At 66.6% G+C, this 22,362-nt stretch overlaps 1 protein-coding gene across 1 annotated transcript; it reads right to left on the bottom strand.

Annotated features, from left to right (window-relative positions):
• Positions 1-15,953: 15,953 nt before the first annotated feature.
• On the bottom strand, positions 15,954-19,402 carry LOC132328281 (uncharacterized). Its single transcript, XM_059848124.1, has 8 exons — positions 19,001-19,402; positions 18,400-18,775; positions 17,827-18,293; positions 17,679-17,729; positions 17,002-17,360; positions 16,806-16,906; positions 16,419-16,595; positions 15,954-16,099 (listed from the first exon to the last, which is right to left on the bottom strand). The coding sequence occupies exons 1-8, from the start codon at positions 19,400-19,402 to the stop codon at positions 15,996-15,998; spliced, it is 2,037 nt and encodes a 678-aa protein (XP_059704107.1). The 3' UTR covers positions 15,954-15,995.
• Between the last annotated feature and the right edge of the window lie 2,960 nt (positions 19,403-22,362).

Below are 22,362 nucleotides of genomic sequence, written 5' to 3' on the forward strand. Positions count from 1 at the left end.
GCGCGTGAGGGCCACGCCGACCCCGTCGTCACGGGCCGCCTCCTGCGGCCGGCCCTCGGGGGCAGATCGAGGTTGTGCGGGGCCGCGTGAGGGCCAGGCCGGGCCGCGCGCCGCCGTCTGCCAAAGCCCGCCCTTTTGGGGCCCCATACCGACCTGGAGAGACCTGCTGCCAGAAGAAGAGCTGCCCCAGCACGATGGCACGCTCGTCCTGGAAGGGGAGGTTCCCGCAGGCCATGACGTAGAGCAGCACGCCCAGGGACCAGATGGTCGCCGCACGGCCGTGGTAGCGGCCGAGGCAGATCCACTCGGGCGGGCTGTAGGCGTGCGTTCCTAGGGGAGACAGGCGGCGCTGTCCAGGCGCGGGCTGCTGCCTTTCCCGGAGCCTAGCGCCAGCCTCCTGGCTGAGGCAGGGGCTGCACCCGCGGCAACAACTTCCCCCCCGAGGCCGCCCCGCCTCCCCCAGCCAGCTGGCCAAAGCCAAGAAACCATTCTGCAAGGCCAAGAAGGCCAGCGGAGCGGCCCAGGCCCTTGCGGGCCTGCCGAGCCGAGAGGCCGGGAGTCGGCTTTTGCCGCCCTCTTCTGTCGGCAGGGCCGGCAGCCGGCTCCCGGGGCACGGCCTCTGCCCCGTGCCAAAGGGCGGCCTGCTGAAGGCCGCAGCCCGCAGCCCGGGAGGGAGCGGGGCCGTGCAGTGCCTGGCAGCGGGAGCAGGGCCCGGGCCGCGGGCTCACCGGCAAACCACGTGTAGGCCCGCTCCTGGAGGAAGGTGCCGCAACCGAAGTCGATGAGCTTCAGGTCGCCGCTGTCCGGGTCCACGAGGAGGTTCTCCGGCTTGATGTCCCGGTGCACGACGCCGCAGGCGGTGCAGTGCCGCACGGCCTCCAGCACCTGGACGAACAGCCAGCGCGCCATCTCCTCGCACAGGAACTCCCGCTCCAGCAGGAACTGCAGGAGATCCTGCGATGCCTCCGGACGCTCCATCACCAGCACGAAGCTGTCAGGCAGCTCGAACCAGTCGAGGAGCTGGATGATGTTGTGGCAACCAGAGCCCACCCTCTCCATGAGCACGATCTCCAGGGGCACGCGGGTGCCGTCGGGCTGTGAGGAGGAGAAAATCAGTGCCTTCGGCAGGCCCGATGCTGCCCTGGGGCTGCTGTGCGGCGCCCTGCCTGGGAGTACCCCAGTGCCCCCATCGCGCAGCCTCCCTGGTGCTTGGGCTTCCTCCCGCCCAGGGGATGCTTGGGGGGTGCCCCCTGCCCGGCCCCGCCGCCGCTGTTTGGCGTGCCCAGGCCCGCGATGCTGCGGCCTGCACGCTGAGCCCACGCCCGCTGCCCCCGCCATCCCCCGCCTCCCGCTCCCCATCGGCGCCCCGGGATTCTCCCTGCCCGCCGCACCCCTCTGGCCCCGCTCACTCACCAGCTCGTCCCACTGCAGGACGCTCTCCCGGGCCACGCGTTTGATGGCCACCTGCAAGCCGAGGAGAGAGGAGGGAGGGCTGAGCTCCAGCCCCGCCCCTCCCCACCGCTGCCCTTCCTCCCACGCCCGGCCGGTGGCGGCCGCTCACCGGGCTCCCGTCGGAGAGGCGGATGCCCGAGAAAACGGTGCCGAAGCCGCCGCTGCCCAGCTGCGGGCCCAGCTGGTACAGCTCCTGCAGCTCCTTCTTTTGCCCTGCGGTCGAGAGCGAGCCATCAGCCTGGCGCCCGGGAACGTTCCCCCCCACCCCCCCCCCCCGCAGGTGCTCGCGAGCGAAGCTGCTCTCACCTGCTTCCTGCTGCGCGCCCCCGGCCAGCGGCCGCCGCCCCGCAGCCGACGGGCCGGCGAGCGGCAGAACCGGGCCAGGGCAGCGCGCACAGGCGGCTGCAGGAGCCTCGGTGCAGCGGGGCGGGCCGGCACCGTCGCTGTCCCCGGCGTCGTGGGCTGGACTCTGCTCTTGACGACGGCCGGGGCTGCAGCCCGAGGCTTCGCCCAGGGGGGTCCCAGGAGCAGCTGCAAAGCAAGCAGGGCCTTCTGAAGCCGTGCCGTCAGAGGCACTGGGAAGAGGCAGCGACTAGGCTGCTCTCAGGGGCCCTGGCCTGGCCTGGCCGCGCCCCTCAAGAGCCCCGGGGGAGCCTCAGACGGCTCATCAGGAGATCTCACCTGCTATTAGAGAGCCCTTCGTGGCCCTCGAGGGCTGTCCTGGCACAGCTTCCTGGAGATGGAGGAACCTCCTTGGTGTCTCCAGGCTCGTCTCCACCCCCAGGCTCGGGCTGTCGCCAGCCGGCACAAGCGGCACAGCGTCCTGGCAGCTGCGGGATGGCCGCTGCTGGCTCCAGGACGCTTGCTGCTCGGCCAGCTTCGCCCGAGGAGGCTCCCCTGGATCGGGCTGGGCTCCCGTTTGGACTTCTGGGCTTTCCCCGGCCACCTCAAGGCTCAGGGGTGCGCCCGCGTCGTTGAAGTCCGTGAGTCCAAGGGAGCTGGGAGACCTGTCCGCGGGCTCTGCACCCTCTGCAGGCTGACAGGTCTCACTGAGCCTCTGCCAGGGATGGAGGCTGCCAGAGATAGCAGAGGCTCCTGGCAGGGTGCAGGGTCTCTGACAGCCTGAGGGTCCTGCAGGGATGGCTCTCCCCTGCTGTGCCATCCCTGCAGGCCTTGAGGCTCTCCCAGGGATGGAGAATCCTGCTGGGAGCAGCCTCTCTGAGGGATGGCGGCCTGGGGAGGAGCTGGACGGGCCACAGCAGGGCAGGTGGCCTCGCTTCACCAGCTCCTCCAGCTCTTTCCACAAGGCCTGCCACATCCCCGAGTAGAGCGGCGCGCGTGTCCCATTGCGACCCCAGAGCCGCCGCATCAGCTCCTGCAGCTCCTGGGCCACTGCCACGCAGGGGCCGCAGCTGCAGGGCCTGCCCGGGGGGCTCGCGGGAGCACGCGGCCGCCTGCGAGGAGTCGCCCGAGGCCTGGGGCACCTGGGAGCCACAGGGGCTCCTCGGTTCCTCCGTGAGCCTCTGGGCCGGACCCCGGGGCGCTTGCTCCTCTTCGCTGTCCGTGCATGCCGGCTCCGTGGTTGCCGGTGGACAAGGGCCCACCAGAGAGCCACAGCGGCCAGCAGCAGGACAAGCGCGGTCATCAGGACGCCGCCGTCACTCGTGGCTCCGGCACGTCCCATCGCGACTGCACTGGCGGCTGAAGGCGCTGGCCCGTCTTATATAGCCACAGCGCAGTGATGTCACAGTGCCGCAGCCAGCACAGCCCTGGGACGTCACAGCCCTGCCTGATGCCAGCGCTTGGCCCCTTTGTGCCGTCACAGCCCAGCCCCCCTCCGGGATCAGCAGAAGCGGCTCCTGGCTCAAGATGGACGTGGCCACAGAAAGCCTGCTGGGAGCGAGAACGGGAGCTGAGCCTGTTGCAAGGCATCGTTCCCCGGAGCATGAGGCGCACCAGGGAGAGCGCTGGTGCCAGCAGCATCCAGCCCCCGGCTCCCGGGACGTCTCAGCGTTCCCAGCTGGAAAACCCCATTGTTCTGTGCCTGAGAAGACAGATCCTCCAGAGACAATGGGAGATGAAGTTCCTCTGTCTCTGGGCAGCTCTCCTGGAGCGGCTGTCGAGGGCAGCAAGAGTTTCTTGTTAGCGGCTCACTGACTTCTGCTGTGCCTCTGCTCTAAATAAATCGGGATTTGCCAAGGAGGGCTCATTGTGCTCCCCCTGCTCGGGCTGGGACTGGGATTCGCTTTCTTTCTTCCCAATAGCTGCCACGCCTTGGGTTTGCATGGCAATGCTGTGCACCAAACACGGGTGCTTTGCTTTCTGCTGAGCAGGGCTTGCCCTCTTCCAGGACTTTGCAGTGTCCCTTGGTACAGCAGTGCAATGTTTTCCACTGAGAAGGGAGGGATGGGCGTCGAGGACAGAGGCAACGAACGCACCTTAAACCCCTTGGCCTTGTCTCTGTCCTCATTTGTGAGGTGGCCGTCCACATCCTGGAAAGGGGACAATGACATTTCAATGTTATTTCTACAATGGGGTTTTTTTTTTTTCCCCCCACTAACGTATTTCAAACCGCTCTTTTTATGGTGCCCTGCATTTCTGGCCACCTTCATCTCCCGCTGAGCTTTCGCCACACCAAATTTCTCCCTCCAGGAGCTGGAAGCATCTGTGTATTCTTCTTCTCCTGACCTGGATTCCACAGGGCACACAGCTTCCTTTTCCATCCTCTGTCCCAGAGAAGATGCCTGTCCAGGCAAGCCAGCCTTGTGCCTCGCCTGCTTGCCTTCCCTCATTTGGATTTGGGCATCGCCTGCTCCTGTGCCCTTAGGAGGTGACGTTTCCAAAGCGACCAGCACTGAGGGAGCCCAAGACCTTCAAGAAGCATTTTCCCCAGGGACCTTGCTTAGCAGTTCCCTGAGCAGCCTGAAGTCTGCTCTCTTCATGCTCCGAGCTGGGGCTTTGCTGGCGCCCTTTTCCTCTTGTCAGAGGTCTGAGCCTCCATTTCTTTGGGGTGGCTGTGGTCCAGAGGGCCGCCAATCCCCGCTTGGCCCAGGGCACGTGGGGCTCAGACGGCGGCCTGGCTCTAGGGGGGCTAAGCCGGAGAGTCCGGGGCTGTGGGGAGGCTCCCGCCTTACTGGGAGGAGGCTTCCTGGGGAGGAAGAAGGCTCTGGCATGAGCCACGAGGCCTGGCGCGCATTTGCCTGCTGCCGATGGGAGGGAAAGAGGGAGGAAGAGTTCATCGGGGCTCCACCTGAAATGACGTTCTGCTGCTTCAGGCTCTTCTCAGAGCTTTGGAGAGGAGACGTCTCTGTCCCTGACAGCCACCGAGCCTTGGAAAGCACACAGAGGGACCCGTGTGTCACTTCAGGAGACGCACCAAGAAGCCCTTGTCACTTTGTTTGAAAAGGCAGCTGTTGTTTGACTGCTGCATTTCTTGGCCCGGCCAAGCCCCTCCTACCCGCACTAGAGCCTCTGCTTGAAGACACAAAGTACCATCCCGGAGGAAAGGCATGCAAAGCTTGACAAAGGCTGAAGGGAGCACTCTGATTTCCCCTTTCTGCCAAGAGGTTTCTTTAGCTGAACTTGCTGACAAGGACCAGACTTGACAGGCGGCAGTGGCTTTGTTGTTATTTTATTTCTCGGGCCCTCAGTCCTGCGTGGGATGCTGTAAGCGGGTGCTGCAGAGGCTCCGGCAAGGCGTCAAAAACGCCGGCCCAGCACCCAAGGGTGGCGCAAGATCTCCTCCAGCTCCGGCCTGTCCGCGGGGCGCGTGGCCAAGCACCAGCGGATCAGATGCTGGCACTCTGGGGGAGAGAAGGCAGAAAGGGCCGGTCACGGGCAGAAGGCTCCTGCCTGGCTGCCCGCGGGGCCCGGGCCGCGCTGCGTGTGCTCGGGGCTGCGGCGGCCTGCCGAGCGAGCCTGCCCCGCGCGGGAGAGCGGCACGGCGGGACACGGCCGCCTCCCTGGGCCGCGCGTGAGGGCCACGCCGACCCCGTCGTCACGGGCCGCCTCCTGCGGCCGGCCCTCGGGGGCAGATCGAGGTTGTGCGGGGCCGCGTGAGGGCCAGGCCGGGCCGCGCGCCGCCGTCTGCCAAAGCCCGCCCTTTTGGGGCCCCATACCGACCTGGAGAGACCTGCTGCCAGAAGAAGAGCTGCCCCAGCACGATGGCACGCTCGTCCTGGAAGGGGAGGTTCCCGCAGACCATGACGTACAGCAGCACGCCCAGGGACCAGATGGTCGCCGCACGGCCGTGGTAGCGGCCGAGGCAGATCCACTCGGGCGGGCTGTAGGCGTGCGTTCCTAGGGGAGACAGGCGGCGCTGTCCAGGCGCGGGCTGCTGCCTTTCCCGGAGCCTAGCGCCAGCCTCCTGGCTGAGGCAGGGGCTGCACCCGCGGCAACAACTTCCCCCCCGAGGCCGCCCCGCCTCCCCCAGCCAGCTGGCCAAAGCCAAGAAACCATTCTGCAAGGCCAAGAAGGCCAGCGGAGCGGCCCAGGCCCTTGCGGGCCTGCCGAGCCGAGAGGCCGGGAGTCGGCTTTTGCCGCCCTCTTCTGTCGGCAGGGCCGGCAGCCGGCTCCCGGGGCACGGCCTCTGCCCCGTGCCAAAGGGCGGCCTGCTGAAGGCCGCAGCCCGCAGCCCGGGAGGGAGCGGGGCCGTGCAGTGCCTGGCAGCGGGAGCAGGGCCCGGGCCGCGGGCTCACCGGCAAACCACGTGTAGGCCCGCTCCTGGAGGAAGGTGCCGCAACCGAAGTCGATGAGCTTCAGGTCGCCGCTGTCCGGGTCCACGAGGAGGTTCTCCGGCTTGATGTCCCGGTGCACGACGCCGCAGGCGGTGCAGTGCCGCACGGCCTCCAGCACCTGGACGAACAGCCAGCGCGCCATCTCCTCGCACAGGAACTCCCGCTCCAGCAGGAACTGCAGGAGATCCTGCGATGCCTCCGGACGCTCCATCACCAGCACGAAGCTGTCAGGCAGCTCGAACCAGTCGAGGAGCTGGATGATGTTGTGGCAACCAGAGCCCACCCTCTCCATGAGCACGATCTCCAGGGGCACGCGGGTGCCGTCGGGCTGTGAGGAGGAGAAAATCAGTGCCTTCGGCAGGCCCGATGCTGCCCTGGGGCTGCTGTGCGGCGCCCTGCCTGGGAGTACCCCAGTGCCCCCATCGCGCAGCCTCCCTGGTGCTTGGGCTTCCTCCCGCCCAGGGGATGCTTGGGGGGTGCCCCCTGCCCGGCCCCGCCGCCGCTGTTTGGCGTGCCCAGGCCCGAGATGCTGCGGCCTGCACGCTCAGCCCACGCCCGCTGCCCCCGCCATCCCCCGCCTCCCGCTCCCCATCGGCGCCCCGGGATTCTCCCTGCCCGCCGCACCCCTCTGGCCCCGCTCACTCACCAGCTCGTCCCACTGCAGGACGCTCTCCCGGGCCACGCGTTTGATGGCCACCTGCAAGCCGAGGAGAGAGGAGGGAGGGCTGAGCTCCAGCCCCGCCCCTCCCCACCGCTGCCCTTCCTCCCACGCCCGGCCGGTGGCGGCCGCTCACCGGGCTCCCGTCGGAGAGGCGGATGCCCGAGAAAACGGTGCCGAAGCCGCCGCTGCCCAGCTGCGGGCCCAGCTGGTACAGCTCCTGCAGCTCCTTCTTTTGCCCTGCGGTCGAGAGCGAGCCATCAGCCTGGCGCCCGGGAACGTTCCCCCCCACCACCCCCCCCCCGCAGGTGTCCGCGAGCGAAGCTGCTCTCACCTGCTTCCTGCTGCGCGCCCCCGGCCAGCGGCCGCCGCCCCGCAGCCGACGGGCCGGCGAGCGGCAGAACCGGGCCAGGGCAGCGCGCACAGGCGGCTGCAGGAGCCTCGGTGCAGCGGGGCGGGCCGGCACCGTCGCTGTCCCCGGCGTCGTGGGCTGGACTCTGCTCTTGACGACGGCCGGGGCTGCAGCCCGAGGCTTCGCCCAGGGGGGTCCCAGGAGCAGCTGCAAAGCAAGCAGGGCCTTCTGAAGCCGTGCCGTCAGAGGCACTGGGAAGAGGCAGCGACTAGGCTGCTCTCAGGGGCCCTGGCCTGGCCTGGCCGCGCCCCTCAAGAGCCCCGGGGGAGCCTCAGACGGCTCATCAGGAGATCTCACCTGCTATTAGAGAGCCCTTCGTGGCCCTCGAGGGCTGTCCTGGCACAGCTTCCTGGAGATGGAGGAACCTCCTTGGTGTCTCCAGGCTCGTCTCCACCCCCAGGCTCGGGCTGTCGCCAGCCGGCACAAGCGGCACAGCGTCCTGGCAGCTGCGGGATGGCCGCTGCTGGCTCCAGGACGCTTGCTGCTCGGCCAGCTTCGCCCGAGGAGGCTCCCCTGGATCGGGCTGGGCTCCCGTTTGGACTTCTGGGCTTTCCCCGGCCACCTCAAGGCTCAGGGGTGCGCCCGCGTCGTTGAAGTCCGTGAGTCCAAGGGAGCTGGGAGACCTGTCCGCGGGCTCTGCACCCTCTGCAGGCTGACAGGTCTCACTGAGCCTCTGCCAGGGATGGAGGCTGCCAGAGATAGCAGAGGCTCCTGGCAGGGTGCAGGGTCTCTGACAGCCTGAGGGTCCTGCAGGGATGGCTCTCCCCTGCTGTGCCATCCCTGCAGGCCTTGAGGCTCTCCCAGGGATGGAGAATCCTGCTGGGAGCAGCCTCTCTGAGGGATGGCGGCCTGGGGAGGAGCTGGACGGGCCACAGCAGGGCAGGTGGCCTCGCTTCACCAGCTCCTCCAGCTCTTTCCACAAGGCCTGCCACATCCCCGAGTAGAGCGGCGCGCGTGTCCCATTGCGACCCCAGAGCCGCCGCATCAGCTCCTGCAGCTCCTGGGCCACTGCCACGCAGGGGCCGCAGCTGCAGGGCCTGCCCGGGGGGCTCGCGGGAGCACGCGGCCGCCTGCGAGGAGTCGCCCGAGGCCTGGGGCACCTGGGAGCCACAGGGGCTCCTCGGTTCCTCCGTGAGCCTCTGGGCCGGACCCCGGGGCGCTTGCTCCTCTTCGCTGTCCGTGCATGCCGGCTCCGTGGTTGCCGGTGGACAAGGGCCCACCAGAGAGCCACAGCGGCCAGCAGCAGGACAAGCGCGGTCATCAGGACGCCGCCGTCACTCGTGGCTCCGGCACGTCCCATCGCGACTGCACTGGCGGCTGAAGGCGCTGGCCCGTCTTATATAGCCACAGCGCAGTGATGTCACAGTGCCGCAGCCAGCACAGCCCTGGGACGTCACAGCCCTGCCTGATGCCAGCTCTTGGCCCCTTTGTGCCGTCACAGCCCAGCCCCCCTCCGGGATCAGCAGAAGCGGCTCCTGGCTCAAGATGGACGTGGCCACAGAAAGCCTGCTGGGAGCGAGAACGGGAGCTGAGCCTGTTGCAAGGCATCGTTCCCCGGAGCATGAGGCGCACCAGGGAGAGCGCTGGTGCCAGCAGCATCCAGCCCCCGGCTCCCGGGACGTCTCAGCGTTCCCAGCTGGAAAACCCCATTGTTCTGTGCCTGAGAAGACAGATCCTCCAGAGACAATGGGAGATGAAGTTCCTCTGTCTCTGGGCAGCTCTCCTGGAGCGGCTGTCGAGGGCAGCAAGAGTTTCTTGTTAGCGGCTCACTGACTTCTGCTGTGCCTCTGCTCTAAATAAATCGGGATTTGCCAAGGAGGGCTCATTGTGCTCCCCCTGCTCGGGCTGGGACTGGGATTCGCTTTCTTTCTTCCCAATAGCTGCCACGCCTTGGGTTTGCATGGCAATGCTGTGCACCAAACACGGGTGCTTTGCTTTCTGCTGAGCAGGGCTTGCCCTCTTCCAGGACTTTGCAGTGTCCCTTGGTACAGCAGTGCAATGTTTTCCACTGAGAAGGGAGGGATGGGCGTCGAGGACAGAGGCAACGAACGCACCTTAAACCCCTTGGCCTTGTCTCTGTCCTCATTTGTGAGGTGGCCGTCCACATCCTGGAAAGGGGACAATGACATTTCAATGTTATTTCTACAATGGGGTTTTTTTTTTTTCCCCCCACTAACGTATTTCAAACCGCTCTTTTTATGGTGCCCTGCATTTCTGGCCACCTTCATCTCCCGCTGAGCTTTCGCCACACCAAATTTCTCCCTCCAGGAGCTGGAAGCATCTGTGTATTCTTCTTCTCCTGACCTGGATTCCACAGGGCACACAGCTTCCTTTTCCATCCTCTGTCCCAGAGAAGATGCCTGTCCAGGCAAGCCAGCCTTGTGCCTCGCCTGCTTGCCTTCCCTCATTTGGATTTGGGCATCGCCTGCTCCTGTGCCCTTAGGAGGTGACGTTTCCAAAGCGACCAGCACTGAGGGAGCCCAAGACCTTCAAGAAGCATTTTCCCCAGGGACCTTGCTTAGCAGTTCCCTGAGCAGCCTGAAGTCTGCTCTCTTCATGCTCCGAGCTGGGGCTTTGCTGGCGCCCTTTTCCTCTTGTCAGAGGTCTGAGCCTCCATTTCTTTGGGGTGGCTGTGGTCCAGAGGGCCGCCAATCCCCGCTTGGCCCAGGGCACGTGGGGCTCAGACGGCGGCCTGGCTCTAGGGGGGCTAAGCCGGAGAGTCCGGGGCTGTGGGGAGGCTCCCGCCTTACTGGGAGGAGGCTTCCTGGGGAGGAAGAAGGCTCTGGCATGAGCCACGAGGCCTGGCGCGCATTTGCCTGCTGCCGATGGGAGGGAAAGAGAGAGGAAGAGTTCATCGGGGCTCCACCTGAAATGACGTTCTGCTGCTTCAGGCTCTTCTCAGAGCTTTGGAGAGGAGACGTCTCTGTCCCTGACAGCCACCGAGCCTTGGAAAGCACACAGAGGGACCCGTGTGTCACTTCAGGAGACGCACCAAGAAGCCCTTGTCACTTTGTTTGAAAAGGCAGCTGTTGTTTCACTGTTGCATTTCTTGGCCCGGCCAAGCCCCTCCTACCCGCACTACAGCCTCTGCTTGAAGACACAAAGGACCATCCTGGAGGAAAGGCATGCAAAGCTTGACAAAGGCTGAAGGGAGCACTCTGATTTCCCCTTTCTGCCAAGAGGTTTCTTTAGCTGAACTTGCTGACAAGGACCAGACTTGACAGGCGGCAGTGGCTTTGTTGTTATTTTATTTCTCGGGCCCTCAGTCCTGCGTGGGATGCTGTAAGCGGGTGCTGCAGAGGCTCCGGCAAGGCGTCAAAAACGCCGGCCCAGCACCCAAGGGTGGCGCAAGATCTCCTCCAGCTCCGGCCTGTCCGCGGGGCGCGTGGCCAAGCACCAGCGGATCAGATGCTGGCACTCTGGGGGAGAGAAGGCAGAAAGGGCCGGTCACGGGCAGAAGGCTCCTGCCTGGCTGCCCGCGGGGCCCGGGCCGCGCTGCGTGTGCTCGGGGCTGCGGCGGCCTGCCGAGCGAGCCTGCCCCGCGCGGGAGAGCGGCACGGCGGGACACGGCCGCCTCCCTGGGCCGCGCGTGAGGGCCACGCCGACCCCGTCGTCACGGGCCGCCTCCTGCGGCCGGCCCTCGGGGGCAGATCGAGGTTGTGCGGGGCCGCGTGAGGGCCAGGCCGGGCCGCGTGCCGCCGTCTGCCAAAGCCCGCCCTTTTGGGGCCCCATACCGACCTGGAGAGACCTGCTGCCAGAAGAAGAGCTGCCCCAGCACGATGGCACGCTCGTCCTGGAAGGGGAGGTTCCCGCAGACCATGACGTAGAGCAGCACGCCCAGGGACCAGATGGTCGCCGCACGGCCGTGGTAGCGGCCGAGGCAGATCCACTCGGGCGGGCTGTAGGCGTGCGTTCCTAGGGGAGACAGGCGGCGCTGTCCAGGCGCGGGCTGCTGCCTTTCCCGGAGCCTAGCGCCAGCCTCCTGGCTGAGGCAGGGGCTGCACCCGCGGTAACAACTTCCCCCCCGAGGCCGCCCCGCCTCCCCCAGCCAGCTGGCCAAAGCCAAGAAACCATTCTGCAAGGCCAAGAAGGCCAGCGGAGCGGCCCAGGCCCTTGCGGGCCTGCCGAGCCGAGAGGCCGGGAGTCGGCTTTTGCCGCCCTCTTCTGTCGGCAGGGCCGGCAGCCGGCTCCCGGGGCACGGCCTCTGCCCCGTGCCAAAGGGCGGCCTGCTGAAGGCCGCAGCCCGCAGCCCGGGAGGGAGCGGGGCCGTGCAGTGCCTGGCAGCGGGAGCAGGGCCCGGGCCGCGGGCTCACCGGCAAACCACGTGTAGGCCCGCTCCTGGAGGAAGGTGCCGCAACCGAAGTCGATGAGCTTCAGGTCGCCGCTGTCCGGGTCCACGAGGAGGTTCTCCGGCTTGATGTCCCGGTGCACGACGCCGCAGGCGGTGCAGTGCCGCACGGCCTCCAGCACCTGGACGAACAGCCAGCGCGCCATCTCCTCGCACAGGAACTCCCGCTCCAGCAGGAACTGCAGGAGATCCTGCGATGCCTCCGGACGCTCCATCACCAGCACGAAGCTGTCAGGCAGCTCGAACCAGTCGAGGAGCTGGATGATGTTGTGGCAACCAGAGCCCACCCTCTCCATGAGCACGATCTCCAGGGGCACGCGGGTGCCGTCGGGCTGTGAGGAGGAGAAAATCAGTGCCTTCGGCAGGCCCGATGCTGCCCTGGGGCTGCTGTGCGGCGCCCTGCCTGGGAGTACCCCAGTGCCCCCATCGCGCAGCCTCCCTGGTGCTTGGGCTTCCTCCCGCCCAGGGGATGCTTGGGGGGTGCCCCCTGCCCGGCCCCGCCGCCGCTGTTTGGCGTGCCCAGGCCCGCGATGCTGCGGCCTGCACGCTCAGCCCACGCCCGCTGCCCCCGCCATCCCCCGCCTCCCGCTCCCCATCGGCGCCCCGGGATTCTCCCTGCCCGCCGCACCCCTCTGGCCCCGCTCACTCACCAGCTCGTCCCACTGCAGGACGCTCTCCCGGGCCACGCGTTTGATGGCCACCTGCAAGCCGAGGAGAGAGGAGGGAGGGCTGAGCTCCAGCCCCGCCCCTCCCCACCGCTGCCCTTCCTCCCACGCCCGGCCGGTGGCGGCCGCTCACCGGGCTCCCGTCGGAGAGGCGGATGCCCGAGAAAACGGTGCCGAAGCCGCCGCTGCCCAGCTGCGGGCCCAGCTGGTACAGCTCCTGCAGCTCCTTCTTTTGCCCTGCGGTCGAGAGCGAGCCATCAGCCTGGCGCCCGGGAACGTTCCCCCCCACCACCCCCCCCCCGCAGGTGTCCGCGAGCGAAGCTGCTCTCACCTGCTTCCTGCTGCGCGACCCCGCCAGCGGCCGCCGCCCCGCAGCCGACGGGCCGGCGAGCGGCAGAACCGGGCCAGGGCAGCGCGCACAGGCGGCTGCAGGAGCCTCGGTGCAGCGGGGCGGGCCGGCACCGTCGCTGTCCCCGGCGTCGTGGGCTGGACTCTGCTCTTGACGACGGCCGGGGCTGCAGCCCGAGGCTTCGCCCAGGGGGGGTCCCAGGAGCAGCTGCAAAGCAAGCAGGGCCTTCTGAAGCCGTGCCGTCAGAGGCACTGGGAAGAGGCAGCGACTAGGCTGCTCTCAGGGGCCCTGGCCTGGCCTGGCCGCGCCCCTCAAGAGCCCCGGGGGAGCCTCAGACGGCTCATCAGGAGATCTCACCTGCTATTAGAGAGCCCTTCGTGGCCCTCGAGGGCTGTCCTGGCACAGCTTCCTGGAGATGGAGGAACCTCCTTGGTGTCTCCAGGCTCGTCTCCACCCCCAGGCTCGGGCTGTCGCCAGCCGGCACAAGCGGCACAGCGTCCTGGCAGCTGCGGGATGGCCGCTGCTGGCTCCAGGACGCTTGCTGCTCGGCCAGCTTCGCCCGAGGAGGCTCCCCTGGATCGGGCTGGGCTCCCGTTTGGACTTCTGGGCTTTCCCCGGCCACCTCAAGGCTCAGGGGTGCGCCCGCGTCGTTGAAGTCCGTGAGTCCAAGGGAGCTGGGAGACCTGTCCGCGGGCTCTGCACCCTCTGCAGGCTGACAGGTCTCACTGAGCCTCTGCCAGGGATGGAGGCTGCCAGAGATAGCAGAGGCTCCTGGCAGGGTGCAGGGTCTCTGACAGCCTGAGGGTCCTGCAGGGATGGCTCTCCCCTGCTGTGCCATCCCTGCAGGCCTTGAGGCTCTCCCAGGGATGGAGAATCCTGCTGGGAGCAGCCTCTCTGAGGGATGGCGGCCTGGGGAGGAGCTGGACGGGCCACAGCAGGGCAGGTGGCCTCGCTTCACCAGCTCCTCCAGCTCTTTCCACAAGGCCTGCCACATCCCCGAGTAGAGCGGCGCGCGTGTCCCATTGCGACCCCAGAGCCGCCGCATCAGCTCCTGCAGCTCCTGGGCCACTGCCACGCAGGGGCCGCAGCTGCAGGGCCTGCCCGGGGGGCTCGCGGGAGCACGCGGCCGCCTGCGAGGAGTCGCCCGAGGCCTGGGGCACCTGGGAGCCACAGGGGCTCCTCGGTTCCTCCGTGAGCCTCTGGGCCGGACCCCGGGGCGCTTGCTCCTCTTCGCTGTCCGTGCATGCCGGCTCCGTGGTTGCCGGTGGACAAGGGCCCACCAGAGAGCCACAGCGGCCAGCAGCAGGACAAGCGCGGTCATCAGGACGCCGCCGTCACTCGTGGCTCCGGCACGTCCCATCGCGACTGCACTGGCGGCTGAAGGCGCTGGCCCGTCTTATATAGCCACAGCGCAGTGATGTCACAGTGCCGCAGCCAGCACAGCCCTGGGACGTCACAGCCCTGCCTGATGCCAGCTCTTGGCCCCTTTGTGCCGTCACAGCCCAGCCCCCCTCCGGGATCAGCAGAAGCGGCTCCTGGCTCAAGATGGACGTGGCCACAGAAAGCCTGCTGGGAGCGAGAACGGGAGCTGAGCCTGTTGCAAGGCATCGTTCCCCGGAGCATGAGGCGCACCAGGGAGAGCGCTGGTGCCAGCAGCATCCAGCCCCCGGCTCCCGGGACGTCTCAGCGTTCCCAGCTGGAAAACCCCATTGTTCTGTGCCTGAGAAGACAGATCCTCCAGAGACAATGGGAGATGAAGTTCCTCTGTCTCTGGGCAGCTCTCCTGGAGCGGCTGTCGAGGGCAGCAAGAGTTTCTTGTTAGCGGCTCACTGACTTCTGCTGTGCCTCTGCTCTAAATAAATCGGGATTTGCCAAGGAGGGCTCATTGTGCTCCCCCTGCTCGGGCTGGGACTGGGATTCGCTTTCTTTCTTCCCAATAGCTGCCACGCCTTGGGTTTGCATGGCAATGCTGTGCACCAAACACGGGTGCTTTGCTTTCTGCTGAGCAGGGCTTGCCCTCTTCCAGGACTTTGCAGTGTCCCTTGGTACAGCAGTGCAATGTTTTCCACTGAGAAGGGAGGGATGGGCGTCGAGGACAGAGGCAACGAACGCACCTTAAACCCCTTGGCCTTGTCTCTGTCCTCATTTGTGAGGTGGCCGTCCACATCCTGGAAAGGGGACAATGACATTTCAATGTTATTTCTACAATGGGGTTTTTTTTTTTTCCCCCCACTAACGTATTTCAAACCGCTCTTTTTATGGTGCCCTGCATTTCTGGCCACCTTCATCTCCCGCTGAGCTTTCGCCACACCAAATTTCTCCCTCCAGGAGCTGGAAGCATCTGTGTATTCTTCTTCTCCTGACCTGGATTCCACAGGGCACACAGCTTCCTTTTCCATCCTCTGTCCCAGAGAAGATGCCTGTCCAGGCAAGCCAGCCTTGTGCCTCGCCTGCTTGCCTTCCCTCATTTGGATTTGGGCATCGCCTGCTCCTGTGCCCTTAGGAGGTGACGTTTCCAAAGCGACCAGCACTGAGGGAGCCCAAGACCTTCAAGAAGCATTTTCCCCAGGGACCTTGCTTAGCAGTTCCCTGAGCAGCCTGAAGTCTGCTCTCTTCATGCTCCGAGCTGGGGCTTTGCTGGCGCCCTTTTCCTCTTGTCAGAGGTCTGAGCCTCCATTTCTTTGGGGTGGCTGTGGTCCAGAGGGCCGCCAATCCCCGCTTGGCCCAGGGCACGTGGGGCTCAGACGGCGGCCTGGCTCTAGGGGGGCTAAGCCGGAGAGTCCGGGGCTGTGGGGAGGCTCCCGCCTTACTGGGAGGAGGCTTCCTGGGGAGGAAGAAGGCTCTGGCATGAGCCACGAGGCCTGGCGCGCATTTGCCTGCTGCCGATGGGAGGGAAAGAGAGAGGAAGAGTTCATCGGGGCTCCACCTGAAATGACGTTCTGCTGCTTCAGGCTCTTCTCAGAGCTTTGGAGAGGAGACGTCTCTGTCCCTGACAGCCACCGAGCCTTGGAAAGCACACAGAGGGACCCGTGTGTCACTTCAGGAGACGCACCAAGAAGCCCTTGTCACTTTGTTTGAAAAGGCAGCTGTTGTTTCACTGTTGCATTTCTTGGCCCGGCCAAGCCCCTCCTACCCGCACTACAGCCTCTGCTTGAAGACACAAAGGACCATCCCGGAGGAAAGGCATGCAAAGCTTGACAAAGGCTGAAGGGAGCACTCTGATTTCCCCTTTCTGCCAAGAGGTTTCTTTAGCTGAACTTGCTGACAAGGACCAGACTTGACAGGCGGCAGTGGCTTTGTTGTTATTTTATTTCTCGGGCCCTCAGTCCTGCGTGGGATGCTGTAAGCGGGTGCTGCAGAGGCTCCGGCAAGGCGTCAAAAACGCCGGCCCAGCACCCAAGGGTGGCGCAAGATCTCCTCCAGCTCCGGCCTGTCCGCGGGGCGCGTGGCCAAGCACCAGCGGATCAGATGCTGGCACTCTGGGGGAGAGAAGGCAGAAAGGGCCGGTCACGGACAGAAGGCTCCTGCCTGGCTGCCCGCGGGGCCCGGGCCGCGCTGCGTGTGCTCGGGGCTGCGGCGGCCTGCCGAGCGAGCCTGCCCCGCGCGGGAGAGCGGCACGGCGGGACACGGCCGCCTCCCTGGGCCGCGCGTGAGGGCCACGCCGACCCCGTCGTCACGGGCCGCCTCCTGCGGCCGGCCCTCGGGGGCAGATCGAGGTTGTGCGGGGCCGCGTGAGGGCCAGGCCGGGCCGCGCGCCGCCGTCTGCCAAAGCCCGCCCTTTTGGGGCCCCATACCGACCTGGAGAGACCTGCTGCCAGAAGAAGAGCTGCCCCAGCACGATGGCACGCTCGTCCTGGAAGGGGAGGTTCCCGCAGACCATGACGTAGAGCAGCACGCCCAGGGACCAGATGGTCGCCGCACGGCCGTGGTAGCGGCCGAGGCAGATCCACTCGGGCGGGCTGTAGGCGTGCGTTCCTAGGGGAGACAGGCGGCGCTGTCCAGGCGCGGGCTGCTGCCTTTCCCGGAGCCTAGCGCCAGCCTCCTGGCTGAGGCAGGGGCTGCACCCGCGGCAACAACTTCCCCCCCGAGGCCGCCCCGCCTCCCCCAGCCAGCTGGCCAAAGCCAAGAAACCATTCTGCAAGGCCAAGAAGGCCAGCGGAGCGGCCCAGGCCCTTGCGGGCCTGCCGAGCCGAGAGGCCGGGAGTCGGCTTTTGCCGCCCTCTTCTGTCGGCAGGGCCGGCAGCCGGCTCCCGGGGCACGGCCTCTGCCCCGTGCCAAAGGGCGGCCTGCTGAAGGCCGCAGCCCGCAGCCCGGGAGGGAGCGGGGCCGTGCAGTGCCTGGCAGCGGGAGCAGGGCCCGGGCCGCGGGCTCCCTGGCAAACCACGTGTAGGCCCGCTCCTGGAGGAAGGTGCCGCAACCGAAGTCGATGAGCTTCAGGTCGCCGCTGTCCGGGTCCACGAGGAGGTTCTCCGGCTTGATGTCCCGGTGCACGACGCCGCAGGCGGTGCAGTGCCGCACGGCCTCCAGCACCTGGACGAACAGCCAGCGCGCCATCTCCTCGCACAGGAACTCCCGCTCCAGCAGGAACTGCAGGAGATCCTGCGATGCCTCCGGACGCTCCATCACCAGCACGAAGCTGTCAGGCAGCTCGAACCAGTCGAGGAGCTGGATGATGTTGTGGCAACCAGAGCCCACCCTCTCCATGAGCACGATCTCCAGGGGCACGCGGGTGCCGTCGGGCTGTGAGGAGGAGAAAATCAGTGCCTTCGGCAGGCCCGATGCTGCCCTGGGGCTGCTGTGCGGCGCCCTGCCTGGGAGTACCCCAGTGCCCCCATCGCGCAGCCTCCCTGGTGCTTGGGCTTCCTCCCGCCCAGGGGATGCTTGGGGGGTGCCCCCTGCCCGGCCCCGCCGCCGCTGTTTGGCGTGCCCAGGCCCGCGATGCTGCGGCCTGCACGCTCAGCCCACGCCCGCTGCCCCCGCCATCCCCCGCCTCCCGCTCCCCATCGGCGCCCCGGGATTCTCCCTGCCCGCCGCACCCCTCTGGCCCCGCTCACTCACCAGCTCGTCCCACTGCAGGACGCTCTCCCGGGCCACGCGTTTGATGGCCACCTGCAAGCCGAGGAGAGAGGAGGGAGGGCTGAGCTCCAGCCCCGCCCCTCCCCACCGCTGCCCTTCCTCCCACGCCCGGCCGGTGGCGGCCGCTCACCGGGCTCCCGTCGGAGAGGCGGATGCCCGAGAAAACGGTGCCGAAGCCGCCGCTGCCCAGCTGCGGGCCCAGCTGGTACAGCTCCTGCAGCTCCTTCTTTTGCCCTGCGGTCGAGAGCGAGCCATCAGCCTGGCGCCCGGGAACGTTCCCCCCCACCACCCCCCCCCCGCAGGTGTCCGCGAGCGAAGCTGCTCTCACCTGCTTCCTGCTGCGCGACCCCGCCAGCGGCCGCCGCCCCGCAGCCGACGGGCCGGCGAGCGGCAGAACCGGGCCAGGGCAGCGCGCACAGGCGGCTGCAGGAGCCTCGGTGCAGCGGGGCGGGCCGGCACCGTCGCTGTCCCCGGCGTCGTGGGCTGGACTCTGCTCTTGACGACGGCCGGGGCTGCAGCCCGAGGCTTCGCCCAGGGGGGGTCCCAGGAGCAGCTGCAAAGCAAGCAGGGCCTTCTGAAGCCGTGCCGTCAGAGGCACTGGGAAGAGGCAGCGACTAGGCTGCTCTCAGGGGCCCTGGCCTGGCCTGGCCGCGCCCCTCAAGAGCCCCGGGGGAGCCTCAGACGGCTCATCAGGAGATCTCACCTGCTATTAGAGAGCCCTTCGTGGCCCTCGAGGGCTGTCCTGGCACAGCTTCCTGGAGATGGAGGAACCTCCTTGGTGTCTCCAGGCTCGTCTCCACCCCCAGGCTCGGGCTGTCGCCAGCCGGCACAAGCGGCACAGCGTCCTGGCAGCTGCGGGATGGCCGCTGCTGGCTCCAGGACGCTTGCTGCTCGGCCAGCTTCGCCCGAGGAGGCTCCCCTGGATCGGGCTGGGCTCCCGTTTGGACTTCTGGGCTTTCCCCGGCCACCTCAAGGCTCAGGGGTGCGCCCGCGTCGTTGAAGTCCGTGAGTCCAAGGGAGCTGGGAGACCTGTCCGCGGGCTCTGCACCCTCTGCAGGCTGACAGGTCTCACTGAGCCTCTGCCAGGGATGGAGGCTGCCAGAGATAGCAGAGGCTCCTGGCAGGGTGCAGGGTCTCTGACAGCCTGAGGGTCCTGCAGGGATGGCTCTCTCCTGCTGTGCCATCCCTGCAGGCCTTGAGGCTCTCCCAGGGATGGAGAATCCTGCTGGGAGCAGCCTCTCTGAGGGATGGCGGCCTGGGGAGGAGCTGGACGGGCCACAGCAGGGCAGGTGGCCTCGCTTCACCAGCTCCTCCAGCTCTTTCCACAAGGCCTGCCACATCCCCGAGTAGAGCGGCGCGCGTGTCCCATTGCGACCCCAGAGCCGCCGCATCAGCTCCTGCAGCTCCTGGGCCACTGCCACGCAGGGGCCGCAGCTGCAGGGCCTGCCCGGGGGGCTCGCGGGAGCACGCGGCCGCCTGCGAGGAGTCGCCCGAGGCCTGGGGCACCTGGGAGCCACAGGGGCTCCTCGGTTCCTCCGTGAGCCTCTGGGCCGGACCCCGGGGCGCTTGCTCCTCTTCGCTGTCCGTGCATGCCGGCTCCGTGGTTGCCGGTGGACAAGGGCCCACCAGAGAGCCACAGCGGCCAGCAGCAGGACAAGCGCGGTCATCAGGACGCCGCCGTCACTCGTGGCTCCGGCACGTCCCATCGCGACTGCACTGGCGGCTGAAGGCGCTGGCCCGTCTTATATAGCCACAGCGCAGTGATGTCACAGTGCCGCAGCCAGCACAGTCCTGGGACGTCACAGCCCTGCCTGATGCCAGCTCTTGGCCCCTTTGTGCCGTCACAGCCCAGCCCCCCTCCGGGATCAGCAGAAGCGGCTCCTGGCTCAAGATGGACGTGGCCACAGAAAGCCTGCTGGGAGCGAGAACGGGAGCTGAGCCTGTTGCAAGGCATCGTTCCCCGGAGCATGAGGCGCACCAGGGAGAGCGCTGGTGCCAGCAGCATCCAGCCCCCGGCTCCCGGGACGTCTCAGCGTTCCCAGCTGGAAAACCCCATTGTTCTGTGCCTGAGAAGACAGATCCTCCAGAGACAATGGGAGATGAAGTTCCTCTGTCTCTGGGCAGCTCTCCTGGAGCGGCTGTCGAGGGCAGCAAGAGTTTCTTGTTAGCGGCTCACTGACTTCTGCTGTGCCTCTGCTCTAAATAAATCGGGATTTGCCAAGGAGGGCTCATTGTGCTCCCCCTGCTCGGGCTGGGACTGGGATTCGCTTTCTTTCTTCCCAATAGCTGCCACGCCTTGGGTTTGCATGGCAATGCTGTGCACCAAACACGGGTGCTTTGCTTTCTGCTGAGCAGGGCTTGCCCTCTTCCAGGACTTTGCAGTGTCCCTTGGTACAGCAGTGCAATGTTTTCCACTGAGAAGGGAGGGATGGGCGTCGAGGACAGAGGCAACGAACGCACCTTAAACCCCTTGGCCTTGTCTCTGTCCTCATTTGTGAGGTGGCCGTCCACATCCTGGAAAGGGGACAATGACATTTCAATGTTATTTCTACAATGGGGTTTTTTTTTTTTCCCCCCACTAACGTATTTCAAACCGCTCTTTTTATGGTGCCCTGCATTTCTGGCCACCTTCATCTCCCGCTGAGCTTTCGCCACACCAAATTTCTCCCTCCAGGAGCTGGAAGCATCTGTGTATTCTTCTTCTCCTGACCTGGATTCCACAGGGCACACAGCTTCCTTTTCCATCCTCTGTCCCAGAGAAGATGCCTGTCCAGGCAAGCCAGCCTTGTGCCTCGCCTGCTTGCCTTCCCTCATTTGGATTTGGGCATCGCCTGCTCCTGTGCCCTTAGGAGGTGACGTTTCCAAAGCGACCAGCACTGAGGGAGCCCAAGACCTTCAAGAAGCATTTTCCCCAGGGACCTTGCTTAGCAGTTCCCTGAGCAGCCTGAAGTCTGCTCTCTTCATGCTCCGAGCTGGGGCTTTGCTGGCGCCCTTTTCCTCTTGTCAGAGGTCTGAGCCTCCATTTCTTTGGGGTGGCTGTGGTCCAGAGGGCCGCCAATCCCCGCTTGGCCCAGGGCACGTGGGGCTCAGACGGCGGCCTGGCTCTAGGGGGGCTAAGCCGGAGAGTCCGGGGCTGTGGGGAGGCTCCCGCCTTACTGGGAGGAGGCTTCCTGGGGAGGAAGAAGGCTCTGGCATGAGCCACGAGGCCTGGCGCGCATTTGCCTGCTGCCGATGGGAGGGAAAGAGAGAGGAAGAGTTCATCGGGGCTCCACCTGAAATGACGTTCTGCTGCTTCAGGCTCTTCTCAGAGCTTTGGAGAGGAGACGTCTCTGTCCCTGACAGCCACCGAGCCTTAAAAAGCACACAGAGGGACCCGTGTGTCACTTCAGGAGACGCACCAAGAAGCCCTTGTCACTTTGTTTGAAAAGGCAGCTGTTGTTTCACTGTTGCATTTCTTGGCCCGGCCAAGCCCCTCCTACCCGCACTACAGCCTCTGCTTGAAGACACAAAGGACCATCCTGGAGGAAAGGCATGCAAAGCTTGACAAAGGCTGAAGGGAGCACTCTGATTTCCCCTTTCTGCCAAGAGGTTTCTTTAGCTGAACTTGCTGACAAGGACCAGACTTGACAGGCGGCAGTGGCTTTGTTGTTATTTTATTTCTCGGGCCCTCAGTCCTGCGTGGGATGCTGTAAGCGGGTGCTGCAGAGGCTCCGGCAAGGCGTCAAAAACGCCGGCCCAGCACCCAAGGGTGGCGCAAGATCTCCTCCAGCTCCGGCCTGTCCGCGGGGCGCGTGGCCAAGCACCAGCGGATCAGATGCTGGCACTCTGGGGGAGAGAAGGCAGAAAGGGCCGGTCACGGGCAGAAGGCTCCTGCCCGGCTGCCCGCGGGGCCCGGGCCGCGCTGCGTGTGCTCGGGGCTGCGGCGGCCTGCCGAGCGAGCCTGCCCCACGCGGGAGAGCGGCATGGCGGGACACGGCCGCCTCCCTGGGCCGCGCGTGAGGGCCACGCCGACGCCGTCGTCACGGGCCGCCTCCTGCGGCCGGCCCTCGGGGGCAGATCGAGGTTGTGCGGGGCCGCGTGAGGGCCAGGCCGGGCCGCGCGCCGCCGTCTGCCAAAGCCCGCCCTTTTGGGGCCCCATACCGACCTGGAGAGACCTGCTGCCAGAAGAAGAGCTGCCCCAGCACGATGGCACGCTCGTCCTGGAAGGGGAGGTTCCCGCAGACCATGACGTAGAGCAGCACGCCCAGGGACCAGATGGTCGCCGCACGGCCGTGGTAGCGGCCGAGGCAGATCCACTCGGGCGGGCTGTAGGCGTGCGTTCCTAGGGGAGACAGGCGGCGCTGTCCAGGCGCGGGCTGCTGCCTTTCCCGGAGCCTAGCGCCAGCCTCCTGGCTGAGGCAGGGGCTGCACCCGCGGCAACAACTTCCCCCCCGAGGCCGCCCCGCCTCCCCCAGCCAGCTGGCCAAAGCCAAGAAACCATTCTGCAAGGCCAAGAAGGCCAGCGGAGCGGCCCAGGCCCTTGCGGGCCTGCCGAGCCGAGAGGCCGGGAGTCGGCTTTTGCCGCCCTCTTCTGTCGGCAGGGCCGGCAGCCGGCTCCCGGGGCACGGCCTCTGCCCCGTGCCAAAGGGCGGCCTGCTGAAGGCCGCAGCCCGCAGCCCGGGAGGGA

The sequence above is a fragment of the Haemorhous mexicanus genome, chromosome 6 (assembly GCF_027477595.1).
Source record: "Haemorhous mexicanus isolate bHaeMex1 chromosome 6, bHaeMex1.pri, whole genome shotgun sequence".
NCBI classification, from domain to species: Eukaryota; Metazoa; Chordata; class Aves; order Passeriformes; family Fringillidae; genus Haemorhous; species Haemorhous mexicanus.